The 26460-nt window shown below is 54.2% G+C and overlaps 2 protein-coding genes across 4 annotated transcripts in view; both read right to left on the bottom strand.

Annotated features, from left to right (window-relative positions):
* The window catches only part of RNF213 (ring finger protein 213), a 95240-nt gene that overhangs the window by 51026 nt on the left and 17754 nt on the right, over positions 1 to 26460 (bottom strand). For all 3 annotated transcript variants that reach the window (XM_084751161.1, XM_084751160.1, XM_084751162.1), the window contains 17 exons: positions 25618 to 25898; positions 24978 to 25237; positions 23622 to 23822; positions 21714 to 21936; positions 20497 to 20552; positions 19549 to 19702; positions 18633 to 18797; positions 15159 to 15248; positions 12365 to 12487; positions 10824 to 11004; positions 8996 to 9169; positions 8035 to 8184; positions 6436 to 7010; positions 4974 to 5139; positions 2954 to 3171; positions 498 to 638; positions 231 to 398 (listed from right to left, as the gene is read on the bottom strand). In XM_084751161.1, coding sequence (XP_084607287.1) covers positions 231 to 398; positions 498 to 638; positions 2954 to 3171; positions 4974 to 5139; positions 6436 to 7010; positions 8035 to 8184; positions 8996 to 9169; positions 10824 to 11004; positions 12365 to 12487; positions 15159 to 15248; positions 18633 to 18797; positions 19549 to 19702; positions 20497 to 20552; positions 21714 to 21936; positions 23622 to 23822; positions 24978 to 25237; positions 25618 to 25898 — 3326 coding nt within the window. The remainder of the gene's footprint in view (positions 1 to 230; positions 399 to 497; positions 639 to 2953; positions 3172 to 4973; positions 5140 to 6435; positions 7011 to 8034; positions 8185 to 8995; positions 9170 to 10823; positions 11005 to 12364; positions 12488 to 15158; positions 15249 to 18632; positions 18798 to 19548; positions 19703 to 20496; positions 20553 to 21713; positions 21937 to 23621; positions 23823 to 24977; positions 25238 to 25617; positions 25899 to 26460) is intronic.
* LOC311579744 (uncharacterized protein) lies at positions 15265 to 18538 on the bottom strand (the record flags this gene model as incomplete). The annotated part of the gene is made up of 3 exons (XM_084750568.1): positions 15265 to 16092; positions 16213 to 17518; positions 18487 to 18538. 3 exons carry the CDS (start codon positions 18536 to 18538, stop codon positions 15972 to 15974), a joined length of 1479 nt encoding a protein of 492 aa, XP_084606694.1. The 3' UTR covers positions 15265 to 15971.

Below are 26460 nucleotides of genomic sequence, written 5' to 3'. Positions count from 1 at the left end.
CTGGCTGTTATCTCCACAGCTGGTGACAGCTCCTCCCGAGGCTCTTGAGGAGGACCCGCTGCTCATGGTGCATGCCCCACCCCAGATACTTCTCTGGGGTCTGATTTGGGGTGCCATGCCTCCTTAGCAAAGCTGTGTCAAAAGCCAACTCAGAGCCTCTCCAAAGGTGTCTGGCCTAGCCAGAGGCCAGAGCAGCCCCTGTGGGCAGCAGCCCAAACCCAACCACTCACCTCTGAAAACTTCTCCACCTCTGCATTGCTGTTGCGGTCTTTCTTGCCAGACATGAGCATCAGCTTATTTAAGAGCTCCCTCAGCTCCTCCATGGAGTAGCTGCGCAGCTGCGCCTGGGCACCGCGGTCCTCAGGGAGGAGGAGGCGGAGAACGGTGTCTGGGGAGACCTGGGAGGCGGCACGCATTTGAAAGTTAGCTCTGGCACAGAGTCCCATGACTTTATAGCAAGACTGCGGGGCCATTGAAAACTGTACCAGGAGGCTCACCTTCTCGCCACCTTGGGGTGCCTTAATAACATAAATGCCTTTGTTGTTGATTGCTGTGGCCAGGGACAGAGACGAGAGCTCCACCGACCCGTGGCTTTCCTTCACTGTCTTCAGCCACTCCAAGTTCCTGGCAGAATCTTTCTGTTGGGACAGAAGCAGAAAACACTTCTGGAGCGAGTAGCCATGCCCTTGCTGGGACTTGGTTGCCCCACACCACACCCCACCCCAGCACACAAGCTGTGTCTGGGTCTTCTGACGTCATTCAGCTCTGGGCTTCCACTGCTTCCCGAAGCCCTAGCTGGCAGGTGCTGAGCTCACCACAGAGGACAGCCAGATACCCACTGCAGGGCCCACCACAGCCGGACACCCACTGCAGGGCTCACCACAGCCGGACACCCACTGCAGGGCCCACCACAGCCGGACACCCACTGCAGGGCTCACCACAGCCGGACACCCACTGCAGGGCTCACCACAGCCGGACACCCACTGCAGGGCTCACCACAGCCGGACACCCACTGCAGGGCTCACCACAGCCGCACACCCACTGCAGGGCTCACCACAGCCGGACACCCACTGCAGGGCTCACCACAGCCGGACACCCACTGCAGGGCTCACCACAGCCGCACACCCACTGCAGGGCTCACCACAGCCGGACACCCACTGCAGGGCCCACCACAGCCGCACACCCACTGCAGGGCTCACCACAGCCGGACACCCACTGCAGGGCCCACCACAGCCGCACACCCACTGCAGGGCTCACCACAGCCGGACACCCACTGCAGGGCTCACCACAGCCGGACACCCACTGCAGGGCTCACCACAGCCGGACACCCACTGTAGGGCCCCCCACAGCCGGACACCCACTGCAGGGCTCACCACAGCCGGACACCCACTGCAGGGCTCACCACAGCCGCACACCCACTGCAGGGCCCCCCACAGCTGGACACCCACTGCAGGGCTCCCCACAGAGAAAGCTCTATGCAGCCCCACACTGTTTATTTGCTTGTTAATGAAATGTCTTATTTTGAGCCAGGCATGGTGGTGCACACCCTTAATCCCAGCATCTGGGAGGCGGAGGCAGGCGGGTCTCTGTGAGTTCGAGGCCAGCCTGGTTTCAAACAGAGATTGTCCTGCTTCTGCCACCTGAGTTCGGAGATTAAAGGTGTGCACTCAACTTCTTTCATTTTAAAAAATGTACTTTATTTTGTGTGCATGAGTATTTGTGTCATATGTATGTGCACCATGTGTGTGTCTGGGGCCATGAGAGGCCAGAAGAGGGTGTTGTGCCCCCTGGGGCCTGGAGTAAAGGGAAGGTTGTGAGCCAGCATGTAGGTCCTAGGAACCAAACCTGGGTCCTCTGTAAGGGCAGCAGAGGCTGAGCCATTCTTGTTTTATGTTTGTTTGTTTGTTTGTTTTCCAGAAAGGTTTTTGTCTATGTTATCTTGGCTGTCCTAGACTTGCTTTGTAGACCAGGCTGGATTCGAACTCACAGGAATCCTCCTGCCTCTGCCTCCCAAGTGCTGGGATTAAATGCGTGCACCACCACGCCCAGCTGAGGCTGAGCCATTCTTAAACCTGAGTCCTGAGTTGTTTTTTTTTTCCTTTCCCTTTTGTTTTTTGTTTCTTGAGACAGAGTTTCTCTCTGGCTGTCCTGGACTCTCTTTGTAGACCACAGAGATCCGCCTGCCTCTGCCTCCCAAGTGCTGGGATTAATGGTGTGCGCCACCACGCCCGGCTGAGTCCCAGGTTCTTAATGTCCATTTACGGTTTCTGAGAACGACCAGATGTGAGCTTTTAGCAGCAAGTTTGCAAACTTCCCTCTCTGCACCCTATTGCCCCTTCTTTAGGCCTGAGGCCATTGATGCTGGACAGTATCTCAATCCCATGGAAAGCTGGAAAGTAAGTGCACACCCCAGTACAGAAAGGTTGTGTCCGTGTGTGAGCATGTGTGTGCTAGCACACTCTTGTATGCACATGCAGGAACATGCTTGTGCACATGCATGTGAAGGCCCAAGGACAATCTCAGCTGTTGCTCCTCAAGTGCCAATCACGGAAAATACTCATAATAGAAGGAAAATGAGAGTGGCCATTCAGAGAAACCCCCAGGCAAGATTCCCACATCATTCTTGCCCGCTTTGTGTGGCGGAGACCCAGTTCCAACATGCCTCTCCATATACGCCCTCCTGACTCAAGACAGAGAACACATTCCCGAACACAAAGTGGGTCTGTCACCAAAGCAGCTACATCTATAGCAGCCTTGCCACAGCAGGTGAGGGTGGGGCGTTTACTGTCGCTTGTGGAAGCCTTGCACAGCCCGTGGGTTACTGTCATCACAGCAGCCGTTTACAGCCCGTGGGTTACCGCCATCACGGCAGCCTTGCACAGCCCCTGGGGTCATGAACTGTCAGCTGCCGCACCGAGTCAGCTACACGCGCGTGCATCCTGAGGTCACTTACCAGCTTCTTGGGCAGGTGCTGGTCATTGTCCAGGGCCCTCCAGAGCTCATGCAGGTGGTCCATGAACTTAGAGAAACCAGCACTTGTGTCCATCTTGTACAGCAGAGAGGCGTAGCCCTGCACGGCATCGTGGAAACAGGCCACCCGGTCCACGTCGATGTCATTTTCCCCCGCAGAGATGGAGGCCAGGTCCACAAACACCTTGAGTTCGTTGATGTCTTGAGAGAAGAGGGGAAGATCAGCACCAGCCAGGCTGAGTGACGGCAACCCTGAGTGCTGAGTGACAGCAACCCTGAGTGCAGCCATAACTGGACACCAGGCTGATGTCCTGCTTTGACCTAGCTGCTCTGCTAAGACTGTGGAACACAAACCTAACGTACTGACTGACATCTAACCTTCCTCAGACACCAGGTCCCAGGTGTTATGTTTGCTTTGAAGCTACACAACGTCACTTTAAACATAGAGAGCAAGAGACGGGCACCGTGCCACACACCTGTGATCCCAGCACTCAGGAGGCAGAGGCAGGTGGATCTCTGTGAGTTCGAGGCCAGCCTGGTCTACAAAGTGGGTCCAGGACAGCCGGGGCTACACAGAGAAAGCTTGTCTCGAAAACAAACAAGCAAACAAAAAACCCAACAAGCAAAAACAACCCATAGAGACTCATACCCATAGAGGCTCAGCTGGTAACGAATATGCTGACAACTGAGAAAAACTCCCCAGGCTTCGGATCCATGTAACAGACATGCCTCAAAGTGGAGCCAAAGCTGACAGGGAAGCAACACTGAGAGAGACACAGCAGCCCCCATGGCAGCAGGAGGCAGGCCTTCCACTTACTGGTCCTGCCTCTCACTTCCCCAACACCCGCCTCTGCTCCATCTAAGCTACAGAACTCTCTGATGGAAAAAACCTCCATGAGGGTGTCACAAAAACCTGTCTGGGCAAGAGCTCTCCTGTCTTCTGGAAGAAAAAGTTAAAGAAAAAGAAAATGTCCCCTCCCAGAGGACCCAGGTTCAGTTCTCAGCACCAATGGCCGCTCACAGCCATCTGTCATTCTAGCTCTAGGGGATCTGACACCCTTCTTCTGGATTCCAGGCACGTGAGGGTGCACAGACACACATGCACGAAAACCACCCATACGCATAAAATATAAAATTATTTACTTGAAAAAATAATGTGCCTGGCGTCAAGGCCAGCCTGGTCTACAAAGTGAGTCCAGGACAGCCAAAGTTACACAGAGAGACTCTGTCTCGAAAAACCAAAAATAAATAAATAAATAAAATAAAATAAAATGAAGGCTGGATGTCAGGCAGTGCTGGCACATCCTGATGCAGCTCTGCGAGTTCGAGGCCAGCCTGGTCTACATAGCAAGTCCAGAACAGCCAAGGCTACACAGAGAAATCCTGTCTCAAAGACACCCCCCCCCAAAAAAAGAGGCTGAGAGATGGTCAGTGGTTACGAGCACTTGTTGGTCTTGGAGGCAGCCCAAGTTCAGCTGTCAACCAACTGTAACTCTTTTGAACTCCACAGGCACCAGGCACATGTGTACATATATACATATGAAGACACAACACTGTTACACACAAAATAATAAAACAAAATTAAGAAGCATAAAGGAGGGCTGGAGAGATGGCTCAGAGGTTAAAAGCACTGACTGTTCTTCCAAAGGTCCTGAGTTCAATTCTCAGCAACCACATGGTGGCTCACAACCATCTAAAATGAGATCTGACGCCCTCTTCTGGCCTGCAGGCATACTTGCAGCCAGAGCCCTGTATACATAATAATAAATAAATATTTTTTTAAAAAGCATAAAGGAGGCTGCATTTTTTTTAAAGACCCTCGGCTATTCACAGGAAACAGGGAATGACAAAGGAACTTCAGAGACACTATCTAGGCAAAATACGCCCCAGCCCACAAGACAGAAACTGCCCCTCTACCTAAAGAAGGCAATGAGCAACTTTCCTGGCCTTTGTACACATCGTGTGGCCATATGATGCAGGCTAGCCTGCATGGCCGGCCTTACCCTTCAGGGCCTCGCGTAGCCAGTTCACCAACTCCATCTGCCGGGCGAGCTCCTCCAGGCAGCGGTGGCGAGGCTCGCTCATGTCCTGGAGCAGCCTCTTGGCCCGGATGAACTGGACGCTCATCTGGTTGAGCTTCTGATGACGAAAGTCATCAGAGGAATCCGCCTAGAAGATGAAGTTTAGCTTGTAGGCAGGAACAGTCACCACCCACAGCAAGGGCGTGGGACACGTACATCACCACCTCCTGCTCCCCACCTCAAGACACCCCTCACTCCACACAACAGCTCCCATGGACTTTTTGAGCTCTGTTCCTCACAGTAGCACTACCAGGCATCTCTGTATACCTGTTTCTCTCCCTCTCTCTCTCTCTCTCTCTCTCTCTCTCTTTTACTGGTTGAAAAACGGGACCAAAGGCAGCCATAATGGCACTTGGAGGCAGAAGCAAGTGGATATCTGTGAGGTCAAGGCCTGGTCTATAAAGCACCCACCAGGACGGCCAGACTGTGTAGTGAGTCCCTGTCTCAAAATAGAAACAAAACACCTCCCACCTCAGCACTGCCAGGTGATGTGCCACTTGCTTCTGCTCCCTAGAGCTGAGGCAATTGCATCTGGGACATATCACCTCAGTGGTTGGGCTCTTTATTAAAGGCCATGGCAACAGAGACCGTGAATTTAAAGGAGAGCAAGGAAAGGCATGTAGGAGAGAGTTCGGAAAGGGAGGCATGAGAAATTATAATCTCAAATGTAATAATAAAAAAGATCATGGTAAACCAGACATGGTGGTGCAGGCCTTTAATCCCAGCACTTGGGAGGCAGAGGCAAGCAGATCTCTGTGAGTTCGAGGCCAGCCTGGTCTACAATGGGAGTCCAGAACAGTCAAGGCTACACAGAGAAACCCTGTCTTGAAAGATGGGCGGGTAGGGTGGTGAGAAAGGAGCCTGGTATCTTAAGTTGCTGAGCCCGACAGTCAGCCTGAAGCTCATTGGCCACAAAGCTCACATAACTCATTAAGAAAGGAGTTGTTTCAGCGGTTAAGATGTTTTTAGATCTAGATAGAAGTTTTTAGGTTGATAGAGATGAAATACGATATAAATTGGTTTACATTCAGAGTTGTGGACTCACCAAGAAAGGAAAGGTGTTTTCTCCAAGGTTGCCAAATGCAAATAGCCAAAACACTATGAATGTAACATTTATGTAATTCCTGATTGTTTTGTGGTCCTTCTTGCTGTATGTAGCTTAATACACACACACACACACACACATACACACACACACACACACACACACACACACACACACACACACGCACACAAACATACATATATAGTGTATATAAGTGGCTGAGCATAGTTAGAGCTTTTTTGTCCCTAGCTGCTCCACCCCACCAGCCAGAAGCCCCCACCTCCACCCTACCCCCAACCCCCAGCCAAAAGCTCTCAGAAGAGCCAGCAAACAACTTACAAAGTTTAACAATGGGTTAAGAACGCTGAAGTCACCAGTCAGGCCCAATGCCCTTTGGACCTGCAGGATGACCTTGGCAGAGCTGACAGCCTGGTTCAGGGTGTGGTACTCTTTGATCTGCCCTACACACACTGGGATCCAATCTTTTTGGGCCTGAGGGTCCATAGTGCACATGAGCTGAAGGTCAGCGGCCAGTTTATCGTATTTGTCTACAAAGTCTCCGAAGATGACATCGACCTCGGCAAAGGTGATCTTTCCTGACTTGAGATTCTCATAAAGCGTGTGGAATTTCCCGTAGCAAGGGGCATACAGGTACTCGTGGGCCTCTGGGAGCATAAGCTTCAGCTCCCTGAGGTTCGGATTCAGCACCTCTGCCATCTCTTTCCAAAACACTTGGAAGATGTAGCTGTCTTTCAGGGAGTCTAGCGTGCATGCCATTTCTCGGATCTCAGGGCACAGGCAGTAATGTGTCTTCCTGTTGGAGGGCGAGGCCCCCTCTGCTCCCGTCACGGCTTCACTGAGTTTCTTACCGCTGAGCTCCTCGGAGTGTGTGGCTTCTAGAGTCCCAAACTCCACTATGGAAACCAAAGGGAAAGGTTGGAAGTTGAGCCTCTGATCAAAGGAGCATTTGATCTCAGCATTAGGGTTTGTTTGTTTTAAGACGGTTTCTCAGCCGGGTGGTGGTGGCGCACGCCTTAAGTCCCCCCCAGCACTTGGGAGGCAGAAGCAGGCGGATTGCTATGAGTTTGAGCCCAGCCTGGTCTACAAAGCGAGTCCAGGACAGTCAAGGCTACACAGAGAAACCCTGTCTCAAAAAAAAACAAAAAACAAAAACAAAACAAAAAACAAAAAACGACAGGGTTTCTCTGTGTATCCCTGGATGTCCTGGAACTTTACCGACCAGGCTGGCCTCAACCTCACAGAGACTCCCCACCCCCGCCTCTGCCTCCCCATGGCTACAGGTAAAGGTGTGCGCTGCCACCACCAACAACAACAACTATCACTTCTCTTTTATTGGTTAGGGAAAGGAGAAGGTCTGAGTATGTAGACTGGCTGTCCTTCAACTGATCATCCTCCTGCCTCAACCTCTTAATTGCTGGGAATGTGTGGCCATACAGCAGGGTGGGCAAACTGCTGACTTGCTACACTAGACTAATGCTGTGCTCCCGACCCCTGCTCCAGCTCCTGACCCCCTGCTCCAGCTCCCGACCCCCTGCTCCAGCTCCTGACCCCCTGCTCCAGCTCCTGACCCCCTGCTCCAGCTCCCGACCCCCTGCTCCAGCTCCCGACCCCCTGCTCCAGCTCCTGACCCCCTGCTCCAGCTCCCGACCCCCTGCTCCAGCTCCCGACCCCCTGCTCCAGCTCCTGACCCCCGCTCCAGCTCCCGACCCCCGCTCCAGCTCCCGACCCCCTGCTCCAGCTCCTGAGCCCTGTTCCAGCCCTTCCTCTAGTCATTCTCCATGAAAACTCAAATGCAGCCAGGCGCACACACACACACGCACACGCGCACACACACACACACACACGACACCCCCATCTCTGACTCTGTGTGGGTACCATCCTCACTCTGCCCTCCCTGCCCTTCACCCTGACACTCACCTTGTACAATGTGTTTCACTCTCCTGAACTGACTCAGCAGACTTTCCACGTATTTACTCTCTTGCCTGAGGAACTGCAAATCACCCTTTCTCCTGTGCAGCAAGTGCTTCACGTCGCAGGCCTTCTCTTGGGCTGGCAGCCTCATCTTATCTGGAAAGTAAGTTGACTGCTCACACAGTTCTGTGTGTGTCTTCCGTGTGGCTGCTCTCTGCTGCCTCTCTCTGCACATGCTCCATGGTCAGGGCAGTGAGGGGCCACCAAGAAGACTCTGCTGAGCCAGTCTACGAAAACGGTGGCACCATGCACTTGGCAGCACGGGACAGAGGAAGCTCTTACGGCCGCCATCCTGCTGCTTTCTCATGACATTCCTCAACTTTCTGGGTGGAGGTGCCGGCTGTGACAAAGCCCAGAAACACAGTCTGCCCACAAAGTGGCTGTTGGACCCTGCCTCTGAGGTTGCAGGCCTCCATGACCAGGCAGCCCAGAGCTCCACAAGATGTAGGAACCCTTTGTCAGCCAGGCTGCCTCTTCTCTGCCTGATCTGGGGAGACCAGATCCCCACACCCTCTGCCTGAGGGAAATTTGCAACTGGTAGAAACCCCCGTTCTCCCAATAAGACCCCATTCCGCAAGCACCCGGGATTCCTGGAACGTCCCTCCCGGTTAATGAGGCATCTCAATGCCTGCGCCCTTTGGCCAATGACGTTGGCCCACCCTGGATATCCCCACCTCCTCCCCAAAGTTCTATATAACCTTCCCGGTCCCTGAATAATGCTGATTTCTCCCCGCAGCTGGTCCTGGAAGGTTATTTCCGTTAGTGCTCTCGGGCCACCGAACCCCCAGTTAGTTGCTTCTGCCCCGAGTGACCCCAGGAAGAAGGGTAAAGCTCAGTGGCACACCCAAGCTGTCTCCCTCTTGCTGTTGCTCAGCAGCCTGAGGTGATGTCTCCACCTGATACTTACTTAAGTCCCAGATGTCAATGAACTGTCTCCTGTGCTCAAGGATCAGCTCCAGCTGTCCAACCAAAATGGTGCCGTTTTCGAGTTCCTTTGCCACCTTTTGGAACATAGACTCAGCAACGGCCATCAGCTGCCTGCCTTCCTCGGTGATGCTGTCTATGATTTTCTCGTTGGTTCCTGATGGGAGGGAGAGCACACGGTTCAGAACCTGGGTCTCCTGGGCCCGTCACTTCTCACCATGCAGGCCTGATGACCCCACGCGGCACAGCGGCGGCCAGGCAGTTTCCGCTGCGCCAATACTTGAATGGTGCCCGGCTGCTGGCTCTGCATGTCCCGTGCATGGCCGCAGATCCTGGCCACCATGTGGGCCACCAACGGCCCATGTACACATATATTTACTTTTTAAACCCCTAGAAAATTTCTCTGTTATCATTAGATTTGAATTAAAAGATGATGGTGGGGACAGGCTGTGGTGGGGCACGCCTTTAATCCTAGCACTCGGGAGGCAGAGGCAGGTGGATCTGTTAATTCCAAACCAGCCAGGCCTACACAGATCAGCCAAGACTACATGGCCAGACTCAGAAAAATGAAACAAACAAAACAACAACACATGAAACTAGTGGGAGCTCCGTTCAGCAGAATATTATCCCAGGATAAAAATAGAACTCAGCGTCAAGCAATAAGAAGATGGGGGATGCTTCAAACACAGATTGACCCCAGCCCAACTTTGTCTCCTAATGCTGCTACCTGCAGACCAAAACCAGGCAGTCAACTGGTTCCAACAGTGGGATCTTCTAGAAAATAACTCCAGCAGACAGTAAGGGAGGAGGCGTCACAGATCCTGGGGCCGTTGACACTGCAGTGCCCCAAACATGCCATCAGACATCTACTAAAACCTAGGGCGGCCTAAGAACCCACAGCCTTGACAACAGTGTGCCAACACTGACCAGCTCATCCATCACAAAGGGCACGCCCACACATTGCAGATGTGAATGGCAGCCCGTGGCTGCTGGGGAAACTGTGTGGGAACTATCTTTTCTAGTGAAAATTTCTAGAAAAGCTTTTAATTGAAAATACACACATGTGATTCACTCAAGCTATCAGCAAATGCATACATATGGCACCTGCCCCAGCAGTCACGCTTTTTGCCTTACACCTTACACGCCGTGAGGGGCTGTTTTTGGACTGTCCAATGATCTAGTCAACTTGAGACTTACAGCCTGCCATGGGCTTTTAGTGCCTAACCCAGCACACTCCTGCTACAAGATCTAAACATAGCAGCTTATTTAAGACACACGAGAGAGTTCAGGGGAAGGCATAACACCTGGGGTCTGTGTATCCTGGGAGGACCCTCAGGTGGGACTTTCTGTTTTGTTCCTCAGAGCATACGGGAATGCATGTGTAAGCAGTCCATAAACAGTAACCCAGGACTCTCACCTCAGGGGGTCCTTCTGTCTTCACCCCTACAGCACTGGGGTTACCTTAGGTGTGTGGGTGCCATAGCTAGCCTGTGGTGCTGCCACGGTGCCAGCACCTCACCTGCTGAGCCACCTCCCCAGCTCCTAAGACCAAGAGCCAGGCCGTCACCTGTGCCCTTCCAATACCCCTTCATCCGGAAGCTGAGGCCCTGGAGGGACTGTCAGGAGGCAGCCTCGAGGACAGCGTGGCCGTAGGACAAGCCTGTCCAGGTCCCTCCGTCCACGCTGCTTCCTGTATCAGCCCGTGCCAGCTGAATGTCAGGTTGGGTTTTGAGTCCTGTTCCGCTCGCTCCCAGAGCCCCCAGAGCCGAGAACACCACCCTCCCCAAGCTCCCCGCGACGCCTGCACATACCACACAGTTTGAAGAGCTGCCGCACATCCGGGCACGTGAGCAGGTATCTGACGACCTCATCCACGTCAAACACGGCCTCCCCGTTGTGCGTAGGCCACGATTTGGTTATCACTGCAGACAAGAGGGTCCCAAATTTCTGCAAATCTTGCCAGGTGAGCCCTTCGAGGACACTGGTCTGAGACTACAAAGAAAAGGAGTAAAGAGGGGGACATGTAGCAATGTTTTATTAGTTTGTTTTAAAATAGAAACATGAGCCTCACATGGTGGCCCATGCCTTTAATCCCAGCAGTTGGGAGGCAGAGTTCAAAGGTGTCAGGCCTGTCAGTCAGGGCAGAACAGTCTTCTCCACACAGTCTGGGAAGCCAGATCTCCACATACAGAAACCGGAGTTTACCTCAGGGAACTCAGGGAGACGATGAAAACGGGAGCTTACCTCACACCCAGCTAGATGATGAAGGGCCTCAGTAGACAGAGCTAAGCTACAGAAGCTGGCTAGTGAGTGTGCCTCCCATAAACGCGGCCCTTGCCTCAGTCCTGCATAGGCAGAGTTGACAGAAAATGACAACCCTGCAGTGACGCTCACGGGGGTGTGTCTGAGGCGCAGCATGTAAGGTGGCTGGGACAAGGCCTGTGCAAACAGCTCTGAGGCTTCTCTTTTTGTTTTTGAGATACAAAGCCTCTTTTGTTTTTTGTTTTGTTTTGTTTTTCGAGACAGCATCTCTCCGTGTTAGCCTTGGCTGTCCTGGACTCACTCTGTAGACCAGGCTGGCCTTGAACTCACAGTGATCCACCTGCCTCTGCCTCCTGAGTGCTGGGATTAAAGGCGTGTGCCACCGTGAAGCCCTGGCTGGCCTGACACTGGTTACATAGACAAAGTAGGTCTTGAACTCGGAGACCCAGCTGCTTCTATCTCCCAAATACTCGCAGGGGCCACCCCACCTGGCCCAGAGCTGTGGTTTTGCATGGCACCTAACAGCTCAGGGAACAGGAAACAATGGGGTTTTTAAAAAATCAATTTATGTATATGAGTACTCTATCTACATGTACACCTGGCAGGTCAGAAGAGGGCATCATATCACATTACAGATGGTTGTAAGCCCCTTGTGGTTCCTGGGAATTGAACTTAGGGCCTCTGAAAGAGCAGGTGGCACTCTTAACCACTGAGCCATCTCTCCAGCCCCTGGTGCTGTTCCTTTTTCTTTTTCTTTTCTTTTCTTTCTTCCTTTTTCTTTTCTTTCTTTCTTGAGACAGGATTTCTCTGTGTAGCCTTGGCTGTCCTGGACTCACTATGTAGACCAGGCTGGCCTCGAACTCACAGCAGCCCACCTGCCTCTGCCTCCCAAGTGCTGGGATTAAAGGCATGTGCCACCACGCCCTGCTCCAATGCTGTTTCTTAAGGAGTTGGGTGATAATGCTGGATCTCAGCCTATGGCTCTGGACACAAATAGGGATGACACAACCCTGTAGGGTCACAGAACAAGCAGGCTTTGGCAGGTCGTATCAGAAAACCCCTGTGAACCCATGCAGGAACGGCTAGTGACCTGGCAGGCCGAGTTCACGGCTTCGATGACACACTTCTCAAAGCTCCTGGACACGCTGTCATGGACTCCGCCATCTTGCCACTGACTGCTGCAGAAGAAGGAGATCTGCAAACGAGGGCGCTCCTGCAGACAAGGGGGGGCAGCATGGTCAGTGGGGTGCCTCAGGGGGGAGGCACGGTCAGTGGGGTGCCTCAGGGGGGAGGCACGGTCAGTGGGTGCCTCGGGGGAGGCACGGTCAGTGGGTGCCTCAGGGGGGAGGCATGGTCAGTGGGGTGCCTCAGGGGGCAGGCATGGTCAGTGGGTGCCTCAGGGGGGAGGCATGGTCAGTGGGGTGCCTCAGGGGGGAGGCACGGTCAGTGGGTGCCTCGGGGGGGGGAGGCGTGGTCAGTGGGTGCCTCGGGGGGGAGGCATGGTCAGTGGGGTGCCTCAGGGGGGGGCATGGTCAGTGGGTGCCTCAGGGGGGCATGGTCAGTGGGTGCCTCAGGGGGGGCATGGTCGGTGGGTGCCTCAGGGGGAGGCATGGTCTGTGGATGCCTCAGGGGGAGGCGTGGTCTGTGGGTGCCTCAGGGGGAGGTGTGGTCAGTGGGCGCCTCGGGGGGAGGCATGGTCAGTGGGCGCCTCAGGGGGGGGCATGGTCAGTGGGCACCTCAGGGGGGAGGCATGGTCAGTGGGGTGCCTCAGGAGGGAGGCATGGTCAGTGGGGTGCCTCGGGGGGGGGGAGGCATGGTCAGTGGGTGCCTCAGGGGGGCAGCATAGTCAGTGGGGTGCCTCAGGGGGGAGGCACGGTCAGTGGGTGTCTCGGGGGGGGGGGGAGGCATGGTCAGTGGGGTGCCTCAGGGGGCAGGCATGGTCAGTGGGGTGCCTCAGGGGGGAGGCATGGTCAGTGGGGTGCCTCAGGGGGGAGGCATGGTCAGTGGGGTGCCTCAGGGGGGAGGCATGGTCAGTGGGGTGCCTCAGGGGGGAGGCATGGTCAGTGGGTGCCTCAGGGGGAGGCATGGTCAGTGGGTGCCTCAGGGGGGAGGCATGGTCAGTGGGTGCCTCAGGGGGGAGGCATGGTCAGTGGGTGCCTCAGGGGGGAGGCATGGTCAGTGGGTGCCTCAGGGGGGAGGCATGGTCAGTGGGTGCCTCAGGGGGGAGGCATGGTCAGTGGGTGCCTGGGGGGCAGGCATGGTCAGTGGGTGCCTCAGGGAGAGGCATGGTCAGTGGGTGCCTCAGGGGGGAGGCATGGTCAGTGGGTGCCTGGGGGGGCAGGCATGGTCAGTGGGTGCCTCAGGGGGAGGCATGGTCAGTGGGTGCCTCAGGGGGGAGGCATGGTCAGTGGGTGCCTCAGGGGGGAGGCATGGTCAGTGGGGTGCCTCAGGGGGGAGGCATGGTCAGTGGGTGCCTCAGGGGGAGGCATGGTCAGTGGGTGCCTCAGGGGGGAGGCATGGTCAGTGGGTGCCTCAGGGGGGAGGCATGGTCAGTGGGTGCCTCAGGGGGGAGGCATGGTCAGTGGGTGCCTGGGGGGGGCAGGCATGGTCAGTGGGTGCCTCAGGGGGGGGCATGGTCAGTGGGTGCCTCAGGGGGGAGGCATGGTCAGTGGGTGCCTCAGGGGGAGGCATGGTCAGTGGGTGCCTCAGGGGGAGGTGTGGTCAGTGGGTGCCTCAGGGGGGAGGCATGGTCAGTGGGTGCCTCAGGGGGAGGCATGGTCAGTGGGTGCCTCAGGAGGGAGGCATGGTCAGTGGGTGCCTCAGGGGGGAGGCATGGTCAGTGGGTGCCTCAGGGGGGAGGCATGGTCAGTGGGTGCCTCAGGGGGGAGGCATGGTCTGTGGGTGCCTCAGGGGGAGGTGTGGTCAGTGGGTGCCTCAGGGGGGAGGCATGGTCAGTGGGTGCCTCAGGGGGAGGCATGGTCAGTGGGTGCCTCCGGGGGAGGCATGGTCAGTGGGCGCCTCAGGGGGAGGTGTGGTCAGTGGGTGCCTCAGGGGGAGGTGTGGTTAGTGGGTGCCTCACTAATGCACACCAGGGAAGCAGCAGGTGTCTTCCCCTGCCATGATTTGAGGTTCTCTGCACACACGCTAAGCATGTCCGCAATGACCCCACCATCTGTAGCTAGGCATGGTGGCTTCCTCCCTGTGTCCCAGGCTTGAGAGGCCATAGCAGGAGGAATTGCTGGGATAGAGAGAGGCCGTCTCAAAAATCTACAATTTAAAATGCCTTTTGTCCCGTCTGCACAAAAACAAACAAACAACAAAACTGCCAGCACTGGGGCTTGTGAAAACTGGTAGATTTTAAGAAATAAGCCGTTTTCCTCTATTTGTGTTTTCCTAAGGTCTACTTGACAGTTTTGGATGAAACACATCATGTAAAAACTACACTTGGATGCAGCAGGAGGGAGATCTCTGTGAGTTCGAGGCCAGCCCGGTCTACAAAGTGAGTCCGGGACGGCCAGGACTACACAGAGAAACCTTGTCTCGAAAAACCAAAAAATAAAAAAACCACTGATTTTGCATGCCTCCAGCCTTCAGTCACACTGAACAGCAAATGTGTGTGTGTATGTTTCCATTGTTGCTGCATGTAAGATTTCCCCATATATGACTAGGGTCCCCATCATGACAACTCTGTCCCTGGTCTTCACACAAAAGCTTTGACATTCTTCTGAGGTCAAAAGACAGTTGCCAAATCAGAAACACATGTCCAAAGTCACGGCTGACCCCCTGCCTTACCACCATCAGCTCTGACACTCACATGGGTGTGAGGCGGCTGGTCTCCTCTCTGTTCTTTCATCCCCCACAAAGCATGCCCCAGCCCCGGGTACCTGCTTGAGCCTCCCTTCCATGTCTCCCAGCAGTGTCGCCTTCCAGCTGTGTTTCTCTGGGAAATCGATTTCTACCAGCCGTCGCCATACCTGCAGAATCAGAAAGTGACAGGCACGGGGTGGAAAAGAAAGTCGGACTGACGGCCAGTGCAGGGTTGCTGGTCTGGGCTCCTAGGTATTTGGGAGACTAAGCAGGAAGATTGTTGAAGTCCAGGAGTTTGAGGCTGACCTGGACACCATAGGAAGACCCCATCACGAGGAGAGGAAGGCTCATACTAGCATGGCAGCACGAAGCGCCAGAGCACAGACTTGCAGAACCACAGGGCTTTCTGCTCTACACTGTCACTACGACACATGCAGTGCCACCAGCAGCCTCCCGGTGTGTGACGGGCTGCTCTCTGTTTGGAAAGGGTCTCCCCCTAATCCGTATCCTGAAAAGTTTCAAACAGGCATGATAGCGTGAAGGGCAGACTCACTTCCTGCCACTGAAGCCTGGGGTTTTGTTTTATTTTATTTTTAAAAATATTTATTTATTAATTACATATACAGTGCTTTGCCTGCAGGCCAGAAGAGGGCACCAGATCTCATTACAGATGGCTGTGAGGCGCCAGGTGGTTGCTGAGAATTGAACTCAGGACCTTTGGAAAACCGAACAGTGCTCTTAACCTCTGAGCCGTCTCTCCAGCCCAAGCCTGGGGTTTTATTTTGGCACATAGTGGTACTCTTTATGTCTACCACTTGGGGGTGAGGTGTGGACATTACAACACCTACTCCGGTGTGCCTGCTAGGCGGCCTCTCCTCCCTAACGTGCACTCATCTCACCGGAAGGGTAAGTAAGCATGGAGAGCCATTCTGAGCTGTGTGAGCTTTGTGAGCTCTGTGTGAGCTGTGTGAGCTGTGTATGCTGTGTGTGAACTGTGTGACCTGTGTGTGAGTTGTGTGTGTTCTGTGTGTGAACTATATGAGCTGCGAGTGTGAGCTGTGTGTGTGTTGTGTATGTTGAGCTGTATGTGTGTGCTGTGTGAGCTGTGTATGCTGTGTGTGACCTGTGTGAACTGTATGTTCTGTGTGTGAGTTGTGTGTGTTCTGTGTGTGAACTGTATGAGCTGTGTGGGTGAGCTGTGTGTGTGAGCTGTGTGGGTGAGCTGTGTGGGTGAGCTGTGTGTGTGAGCTGTGTGTGTGAGCTGTGTGGGTGAGCTGTGTGGGTGAGCTGTGTGTGTGAGCTGTGTGTGTGAGCTGTGTGGGTGAGCTGTGTGGGTGAGCGGCGTGAGTGAGCTGAGTGTGTGAGCTGTGTGTGTGAGCGGTGTGGGTGAACTGTGTGGGTGAGCTGTGTGGGTGAGCTGTGTGTGTGAGCTGTGTGTGTGAGCTGTGTGTGTGAGCTGTGTGTGTGAGCTGTGTGGGTGAACTGTGTGGGTGAACAGTGTGTGTGAGCTGTGTGGGTGAACTGTGTGGGTGAACAGTGTGTGTGAGCTGTGTGGGTGAACTGTGTGTGTGAGCTGTGTGTGTGAGCTGTGTGTGTGAGCTGTGTGTGTGAACTGTGTGGGTGAGCTGTGTGGGTGAACTGTGTGGGTGAACTGTGTGTGTGAGCTGTGTGTGTGAGCTGTGTGTGTGAGCTATGTGGGTGAGCTGTGTGGGTGAGCTGTGTGGGTGAGCTGTGTGGGTGTGTTGTGTGTGTGAGCTGTATGTGTGAGCTGTGTGTGTGAGCTGTGTGTGTGAGCTGTGTGTGTGAGCAGTGTGTGTGAGCAGTGTGTGTGAGCGGTGTGTGAGCGGTGTGTGTGAGCGGTGTGTGTGAGCGGTGTGTGTGAGCTGTGTGTGTGAGCTGTGTGGGTGAACTGTGTGTGTGAGCTGTGTGGGTGAACTGTGTGTGTGAGCTGTGTGGGTGTGTTGTGTGTGTGAGCTGTGTGTGTGAGCTGTATGTGTGAGCTGTGTGTGTGAGCTGTGTGGGTGAGCTGTGTGGGTGAGCTGTGTGGGTGAGCTGTGTGGGTGAGCTGTGTGGGTGAGCTGTGTGGGTGTGTTGTGTGTGTGAGCTGTATGTGTGAGCTGTGTGGGTGTGTTGTGTGTGTGAGCTGTGTGTGTGAGCTGTATGTGTGAGCTGTGTGTGTGAGCTGTGTGGGTGAGCTGTGTGGGTGTGTTGTGTGTGTGAGCTGTGTGTGTGAGCTGTATGTGTGAGCTGTGTGTGTGAGCTGTATGTGTGAGCTGTGTGTGTGAGCTGTATGTGTGAGCTGTATGTGTGAGCTGTGTGTGTGAGCTGTGTGGGTGAGCTGTGTGGGTGAGCTGTGTGGGTGAGCTGTGTGGGTGAACTGTGTATGTGATCTGTGTGTGTGTGCTGTGTGAGCTGAGCTGTCCTGTGTTGTGCTGTGCTGCTCCACAGCCCAGTCAGGACCTAACTAGCCATGCCTGTGGGTGGTCATGTCTTTTCTATCAAGTCCTTTCCTCCATTAATAATGTTGATGGTTGTGAGACACTTAGGCGATCATGTTAGCACCATCTCTTGATTCACCTTCCAGGATCCCATGATTAAAACTTCCTTGGAAAACGCGCACTACACTGAACCACATGAAATTGCACTGTAGGTCTCCTGTGCTTAACCACACACACCTTCGCACTTCCTGACCAAACATCTCAGGGTGCTGCTGCCCCTCAGCCTGCTGATGGTCAAGTCGACCTGTGCAGAGCTGTGTGCCGGGCGTGGTGGTGCGTGCCTTTAGGGAGGCAGAGGCAGGCTTCCCTGTGAGTTCGAGGCCAGCCTGGTCTACAAAGCAAGCCCAGGACAGCCAAGGCTACACAGAGAAACCCTGTCTCGAAGAAAAAGAAAAAGAAAAAAAAAAAAGATTGCGCATGTGAATGCCACAATCTGAGTCCCAGCACTCAGGAGGCAGAGGCAGGTGGACAACCAAGGCTACACAGAGAAAGCCTGTCTCAAAAAAACAAAAAACGAAACTACACTTCAAGTACACAACATTATCTCACTCCACTTACGCACTGGTACAGGATTAGAGCGCCTTCGGGGTCTTTTCAAAAGACGGACACCCATAGCCTCACAGAAATGCTGCAGAGATGGCCCGGAGGCCTACCCAGCTCTCCCTCACTTCTGTCCTTGGTCAAATCTTACACAATGAGGAACACAGGTGTCAGGACTGAAGACCAAACCAAAATCCAAACCCCAGGCTCTGTGCAGGGGTTTTTCTTTTCTTTTGCCACCTCAGGATGAGCCTCTCATCCTGGTGGCTGTCATGTTCGCTGTGGGCACAGCACGACAGAGCTTCCTTTCCCAGTACCCGTCCAGCTATCACTGCCCACGTCCCCAGCTTCAGGCAGCGTTCCTCACACCGCCGTTGCCCCATCACCTCACGGGCCCAGCCAAGGGTTGAGGGGCCCATGGTCACAGGTCTTGGGGCAGTAGTGAGGGTTCCCAGCCCCTTAGGTCCACACCCATGTGCCTTAGGCAGTTTCATAGCTCCCAGAAATGCTTACCGCCATCTCATCAGAGTAGGTAAGCCGGATAGTGTTCAGGCTGGTACAGAACATGCTGTTTTTAAACATGTTGCGCAGCCACATTCTTGTGGTGCTCAGGGTCTCCTGGAAGATGTTTGTCACCAAGTCTTCATTGGCTGGTGTAGCCGTCCCCTCTTCGGTACCCTGAGGACACATGAGAGAGGGATTACAGAATCTACAGTCCCATCCATCCTAATGACCTGCGTTTGCTCCCGAGACCCACATGGTGGAAGTGACCCTGTAAAAGCTGTCCTGGCTTCCACACCCATGCCATGGTGTGGTCTCTGTCTCTCTTACATACACATATCCACCATATACATAGTTGAAAAAAAAACTAGCTGGGTGTGGTGGCACACACCTATAATCCCAGCACTCTGGGAGGCAGAGGCAGGCAGATCACTTGTGAGTTTGAGGTCAGCGTGGTCTACTAAGCAAGCCCTGGACAGCCAAGGTTACACAGAAAAACCCTATCTCGAAGAACAATAAAAAGAGCTGGAAAGATGGCTCAGCGGTTAACAGCACTGGCTGCTCTTCCAAAGGTCCTGAGTTCAATTCCCAGCAACCGCATGGTGGCTCATAACTATCCATAATATGATCTGGTGCTCTCTTCTGGCATGCAGGCATACAAGCAAGCAGAATACTGCATAAATAATAAATCTTAAAAAGAAAAAATATACATTTATGTTGGGCACAGTGATGCACACCTTTAATCCCAGCACTGGGGAGGCAGACAGGTTGATGGCTCTGAGTTCAAGGTCAGCCTGGTCTACAAAGCAAGGTCAGGAAAGCCAGGGCTACACAGAAACCCTGTGTGTGTGGGCGGGGAGGGGGAACTATATATATATATATTCCCCCAAAATGAAGCTGTCAGAAGCCCCTCTCCTCCTACACTTACTCCTGGAGGTTTGATCTTAAGCATTTTGCAGACAAGCTCGGCAGACAGGGCAGGAATCTCATAGAGTTTTACGTTAGCTGTGATTTTGCACACAGTTTCATGGATGGTCAGACACTCAGTCAGGCAGGTCGGTAACAGGCTGTCCCCGAAGATCCTGCCAGGAGAGAGCAGAGAAATCAGTGAAATAGGGAGGCGAAAGTTAAAAGGAGCAGGTCCTATGTGTGGGGTGTCTCCTGGTCCTAAAAGCACAGGCTCCTGTTACTGTGTTTATGCATGGAGGGAGCAGGGACTTCACTGCCTGGAGATGGGCAGAGTCTGGAACGAGGGCTCAGCAGTCAATTGTACACGCTGCAGTGTCGAGGACCCAAAGTCTCCAGACCGAAGAAACAGCAGAGAAGAGCTGAGTGCCAGCACTCATCTCCCGTTCCCGATTTCAATGCAAGGCGAGCCCTGCTTCACGCCTCTGCTGACAGGACCTCCCCGCCAGAGTGGCCCGCACCCCTCTACCCGTGCGTGCGTGAGGACACACCTTTCCTGCCGCTGCTTTTGTCAACTCTCATCACAGCAGCGGGAGTTTTCTTTTTCTTTTTAAATTTATTTTTGTGTTATACACATTGGTGTTTTGACTGCATGCATGTCTGTGTGAGGGTGTCAGATGCCCTGTAACAGGAGTTACATACAGTTTTGAGCTGCCATGTGGGTGCTGGGAATTGAGCCAGGGTCCTCTGGAAGAGCAGGCAGTGCTCTTAACTGCTGAGCCATCTCTCCAGCCCCAAGTTTGACTTTTGTAACCTGACTTGCCCTCTAGTGAAAACAAGGACTCGGATATATTTAAGTACAGCGAAGGGGCGCGGAGCAAGGGCTGCAGGAGCTAAAATTTCAACAGCCAAAGCTGGAGCAACTAATAGCCGTGTGGAAGACAAGGCCGCCCTTGGCCTGCCTACTTACGTGTCCTGATAAATTTCCACAAGGTGCATCAGCATTTTAAAGACGCTTTCAACATCCTAAGACAGTGAAGAGAAGGGAAGGAGCGGTCATGACATGACTGTGTTTGCAGGGACTACGCCAGGAGAAGACCTCTGAACATGCCCGTGTGTGTGTGTGTGTGTGTGTGTGTGTGTGTGTGCGCGCGCGCGCGCGCGCGAGCGTGTGTGCGTGCGCGCACTCCCAGCCCTGTGCCACTGACCACTCTGAGTGCTCCCAGCCCTGTGCCACTGACCACTCTGAGTGCTCCCAGCCCTGTGCCACTGACCACTGAGTGCTCCCAGCCCTGTGCCACTGACCACTGAGTGCTCCCAGCCCTGTGCCACTGACCACTCTGAGTGCTCCCAGCCCTGTGCCACTGACCACTCTGAGTGCTCCCAGCCCTGTGCCACTGACCACTCTGAGTGCTCCCAGCCCTGTGCCACTGACCACTCTGAGTGCTCCCAGCCCTGTGCCACTGACCACTCTGAGTGCTCCCAGCCCTGTGCCACTGACCACTCTGAGTGCTCCCAGCCCTGTGCCACTGACCACTGACCGCTCCCAGCCCTGTGCCACTGACCATTGACCACTCCCAGCCCTGTGCCACTGACCACTCCCAGCCCTGTGCCACTGACCACTGACCGCTCCCAGCCCTATGCCACTGACCATTGACCACTCCCAGCCCTGTGCCACTGACCACTGACCGCTCCCAGCCCTGTGCCACTGACCATTGACCACTCCCAGCCCTGTGCCACTGACCACTGACCGCTCCCAGCCCTGTGCCACTGACCACTGACCGCTCCCAGCCCTATGCCACTGACCATTGACCACTCCCAGCCCTGTGCCACTGACCATTGACCACTCCCAGCCCTGTGCCACTGACCACTGACCGCTCCCAGCCCTGTGCCACTGACCATTGACCACTCCCAGCCCTGTGCCACTGACCACTCCCAGCCCTGTGCCACTGACCATTGACCGCTCCCAGCCCTGTGCCACTGACCATTGACCACTCCCAGCCCTGTGCCACTGACCACTGACCACTCCCAGCCCTGTGCCACTGACCACTGACCACTCCCAGCCCTGTGCCACTGACCATTGACCACTCCCAGCCCTGTGCCACTGACCACTGACAGCTCCCCGCCCTGTAGCAGCTAGCCTATTCTTGCCGAGCCAGCACTTGCCGGTCTGCTCCCACAACACACCTTTTTGTTTTGGTAGGAGATCTTGCCCAGCCCTTGCAGCCGATATGAAACTCCTTGGAAACAGTCCAGGACCCGAGTGGGTGCGTGACTCAGATACTCTGTGGAGTTTTCCAAGTAGGAAGTTAAGCTTTCTAGAGACACCAGGCTGAACCAGGAACGGAAGAGGTATTCATCCACGTGCATCAGATCCAAGCTGCGCTGCGTGAACTCGAGAGCCTGGCTCCTAAGGAAAGACAGCACGAGGCGCGGTGTGAGACTGCAGCAGTCAGGACTGACACAGAGTAAGACAAACCAGGAGGGTCTGATTATAAGTTTGCAATGCTTCGTGGAAAACACAATCAGGCAGGCATGTAACGAAAGCAAGGGCGCATGTGGAATTCCAAGGGGAGGCTGATGGCTGGCCCGTTCCCTCAGGACCGCCATGAAGGGCTCTCTCCTTCAGTGGCAGGCCTCGGTGGAGCACCAGCTTTGTATGGCTTCATTTGACAGAAGCTGAGATCTTGGTGCCCAGCATCTAGCCCACACCTGTTTCTGTGGCCAGGCTGCAGCAAGCTGCTTCAGAAGCTGTCTTGACTCTGAGCCCTGCCCAACGCCCACTGGACGGCCACTGTCACCGCACACTGTAAGGTGCTCATGGTCCCCACCCCTTTCCTCCTGTCTACCCAAGACTGCAAGACCTCCCTCCCCACCCACCCAGAGGCCAGGGCTCACCATCACATCCCACAGCACAACACTCTTATTCCTAAAGTAAGGGAAGGACAGCGGCCTCCACAGGCCTGCCCTTAGTTGCATCATGGCCGGGACACAGGACTTGCTCCCAGCCTGACCCTAAGGCTACTCCCCGCTGGCTACGTGTCACTCGTGAGCTACACCCAACCCTGCCCACGGGTCTCCCTAATGCTTGTCTAACACGGAGTGAGCACATCATAGCCTACTTAAGAGAAAGATGCTGCAAGGCTAAGTGGAGTTAACAGTCGGTTTTATTCAAGGTCACCTGAGGTCTTAACCTCTATTCTACCAAATAACCTGTACTCAGTAACTTCTAGAAATTGGAGGCTGAAAATATGCATGCTTGTATGTCAAATGCAAGACGGCTCTTTTACCAGCTGGCAACAATGAAGGTATTTTGTAAAAGATGGGGGGAGAGCCGGGCATGGTGGCACATACCTTTGATCCGAGCACTCCAGAGGCAGAGGCGGATGGATCACTGTGAGTTCAAGGCCAGTCTGGTCTAAAAAGTAAGTCTAGAACAGTCAGGGCTACACAGAGAAACCTGAGGGGGGCGGAGTATAGATTTGGGTTGATTTTGGGGGGGGGGGGTTTGTTTTGTTTTGTTTTTTGGTTTGGTTCGGTTTTTCGAGACAGGGTTTCTCTGTGTAGCCTGCCTCTGCCTCCCGAGTGCTGGGATTAAAGGTATGACAGCAGGGGACAGGCTGCAGCAAATCTGGGGCTTCCTTCAGGAGGCTGGCATCATCCTGACCTGATAGCTGAGTGGCAAAATACTAGTTGGTGGCAATAAAGGTTGTAAGCAATAAATAACCAATCACTTGTCACTAGTACTCTTTTTGTTTCATTTTGTTTTGTTTTCTGAGACAGGGTTTCTCTGTGTAGCCCTGGCTGTCTTGGACTCGCTGTGTAGACCAGGCTGGCCTTGAACTCACAGTGATCCGCCTGCCTCTGCCTCCAATGCTAGGCTAGCATCGGTACTCTTAAAGCTCACAAAACACACGTGCTGCTGTTGGCCTGGAGATGTACAGAGCCCTGGACCAACAAGTGGCTCTCTCTGGCCTGTTGACATTTAGATTTGTCTTCATAATGTTTTCCACATGAATGCTAGAGAGAGGATGTTGTCTCTCCTGGCCTCCGTCCGAGGCAGGAACAGGCTCAGTGCACAGCCATTCAACTCACTTAGTGGACATTTTCTCCCGAAACTGTAAGAAGGCGATTCCTTCAAGGCCTGCCCAGATGTCCTCACGCTGGCTCTTAGAGTCCTTCCTGGGTGGTGTGGACAGCTGCATGCAGTAGTGCAAGACAGGCAAGGTCTCCAGCCAACTGTCGACCCCCTCCTTTATGCACCTGTGGCACAGCTGTGTCAAGTACGCACGCCATCTAGAAGGGAACAGAAGAACCAGTGAGGGGAGGACGGCCCAGTGGTCGGTGATCACTGCATGGCTGGACAGGCTCCACGGCAGGGGATGGTTCTGTAGTAAGAAAGACGGGGTGCCCCAGCTCCACTCCTAGAGCACCCCTCAATTGATCCCCAGAGCAGATCCTGCTAAAGTCATCTCGGTTTCCACTACTCAGCTGGGGAAGCAACAAGCCCAGGAAGAGCTGCTCAGGGAAGGCTGCCTGACGTCCTAGTCAAACCAGACACAAAGGATGCTGTGAGAGCCCAAGGCAGGGCCACTGGGCTCAGGAGGCTGCCTTCAAACGTGCTGTGACCCAGCAGTGAAAACATGCTGTCTAAGCTAAGTGGCCCATGCAGAGCTGAGGAGCCGCATCCCGGAGGCTTCCACAGAAGCTGAGAGACACATGTGGAAGCACTCGAAGCTAGTCTGGTACTCCGCGTATTCCTTTCCGAGCAATGCCCTATCTGGCTTCAACTTCGCAGGTTCACGGGATTCTCCACCTCAGCCTGCCAAGCTCCTGGGGGGAGGGACATGCACTCTCCACAGCTCCACAGCTCCACAGCTCCACAGCACTCAGCAAGCTGAGGGCAGAAATCTCCTGAGTCTGTGCTGCCTGGCCACACGGTGAGGCAAAAACACAGTAGGGCTGGAGAGAAGGTGAATAAGAGCCTTGTCCCCAGCGGTGGTGGTGGTGGCGCACGCCTTTAATCCCAGCACTTGGGAGGCAGAGGCAGGTGGATCCCTGTGAGTTCACAGCCAGCCTGGTCTACAAAGTGAGTCCAGGACAGCCAAGGCTACACAGAGAAACCATGTCTCGAAAAACAAAAACAAAAACAAAAAAAGGAGCATTGTTGCAGCCAGGCATTGGTGGCGCATGCCTTTAATCCCAGCACTCAGGAGGCAGAGGCAGGCAGATCACTGAGTTCCAGGACAGCCAAGGCTATACAGAGAAACCTTGTCTCAAAAAACAAAAAAACAAACAAATAAAGCACTGTGGATCTTGATGAGGACTTGGCTTAGTTCCCACTTTCCACCTCCTTCTTATGGCAATCTTGGGCACCAGGTGCGCATGTGGTGCACAAACATACAGAGGTGAGACACCCCTACACATCAAATAAAAATAAGCAGGAATTACATCTGAGGCTTGCTGAGGACAGGGCTCAGGTCGTTATGAAGGGCTTCTGGCGAGCCAGCACTTGGGATAAGGAGGTAACACAGTGAGGGCAGATCCCCTTTAGGCACAGCAAAGTCAACTGTTTCCACCATGAAAAGGATGGTCAGGCCCAACTTCAGTTTACTCTTCACAGGGCAGTCGGCAGGCAGCAACGCCTCGCTCCGTCCGTCCAGGAGTGGGTTCATCTGCTTTTTCATGTGCTCCCACAGGTTCAACGCCACCTGGACCCAGGAGAGAAAGATGTGTGAGCCGAGCAGGAAACACTGAGAGGCTGCTAACAGAGCAGGGAGCACTCCAAGGAGGACCTCCCTCTTGCCTGCTTCACCGCTGAAGCACACAGATGCTCAGACCCCAGCCCTGCAGGTGGTAACCTACGACAGCCACGTGATGGTGTGGGTAAAGTGTGAGGAAGAGCCTGCCCTTTCTGGGAGAGCTCAGGACAAATGCTGGAGGTGGGCAGAGGACAGAGGAACCCCCTGAGGAGGGGATGGCATGAGGTTCTCCTGTCCCCCATCTTCCTTGGCCCACTCAGTCCAGGCGTCATCTAAGCCAAGGGACACCTATCCAGAGCTACTAGTCACACACAGTGGGGAGCGGGTACCTCTCTCTCCTCATATCGGAGACTGGACCATGGCCTTGCTTGGCCGTCGTGAATCATAGGCCTCCGGACCACAAAGTAAAACTGCTGGAACTGGGTCATGAAGCTCTGCAGGTTGATGGTGGTCCAGGGCTGGAGCACACTGAAGATGCGGTCCAGCATGACCGCAGCCGCGTGCTTCTTCCCTTTGACCAGGTCCTTTCTCATGCCATCCGTGATGGTGTTCTTAGCTTGCTGCCACTTTCCAGGCTTCATGCAGATGATGTCATCGTACTGATGCCAGTCTGAGGGGACAGAAGAGCCTCATATGGCTGAACTCCAAAGGCCTGAAGCCAGGCTTCCGTTGGAGGATACACATGTAAGAGAGCAGGCCGAGGCCTGAAGAAGGGAAAACCCAGGTGACCAGCTAACTAGCAGCTAGCCCCGGCTGTGCAGCCCTAAGTCAATCATGGGAAACCTGGGCTGGCGTGCAGTGCACTGGCACAGTGCTTGCTGAGCATGTACAGAGCCCTGGACTCCAGCACCGCACAAACATGCCCGCAGGAGCACACCCGCGAGCCGGGTAATTGGCAGGTGCAGGCAGAAGATGGGAAACTTTGGGTCATCCTTGACTCTGCAGCCAAGGCCAATCTGAGCTACATGAGACCCAGTCTTTAAAAAAAAAAAAAGCCAGGCAGTTGTGGCGCATGCCTTTAATCCCAGGATTTGGGAGGCAGAGGCAGGTTGTTCGCTGTGAGTTTGAGGCCAGTCTGGTCTACAAAACGAGTCCAGGACAGCCAAGGCTACACAGAGAAACCCTGTCTTGAAAAACCAAAAAAAAAAAAAAAAAAAAAGAAGCTGGACGTG

The sequence above is a fragment of the Acomys minous genome (genome assembly GCF_964271855.1).
Source record: "Acomys minous genome assembly, chromosome: 12".
Lineage (NCBI taxonomy): Eukaryota > Metazoa > Chordata > Mammalia > Rodentia > Muridae > Acomys > Acomys minous.
Note: the sequence above shows the minus strand (reverse complement) of the source record. Positions and strands in the feature narration are given on the sequence as shown.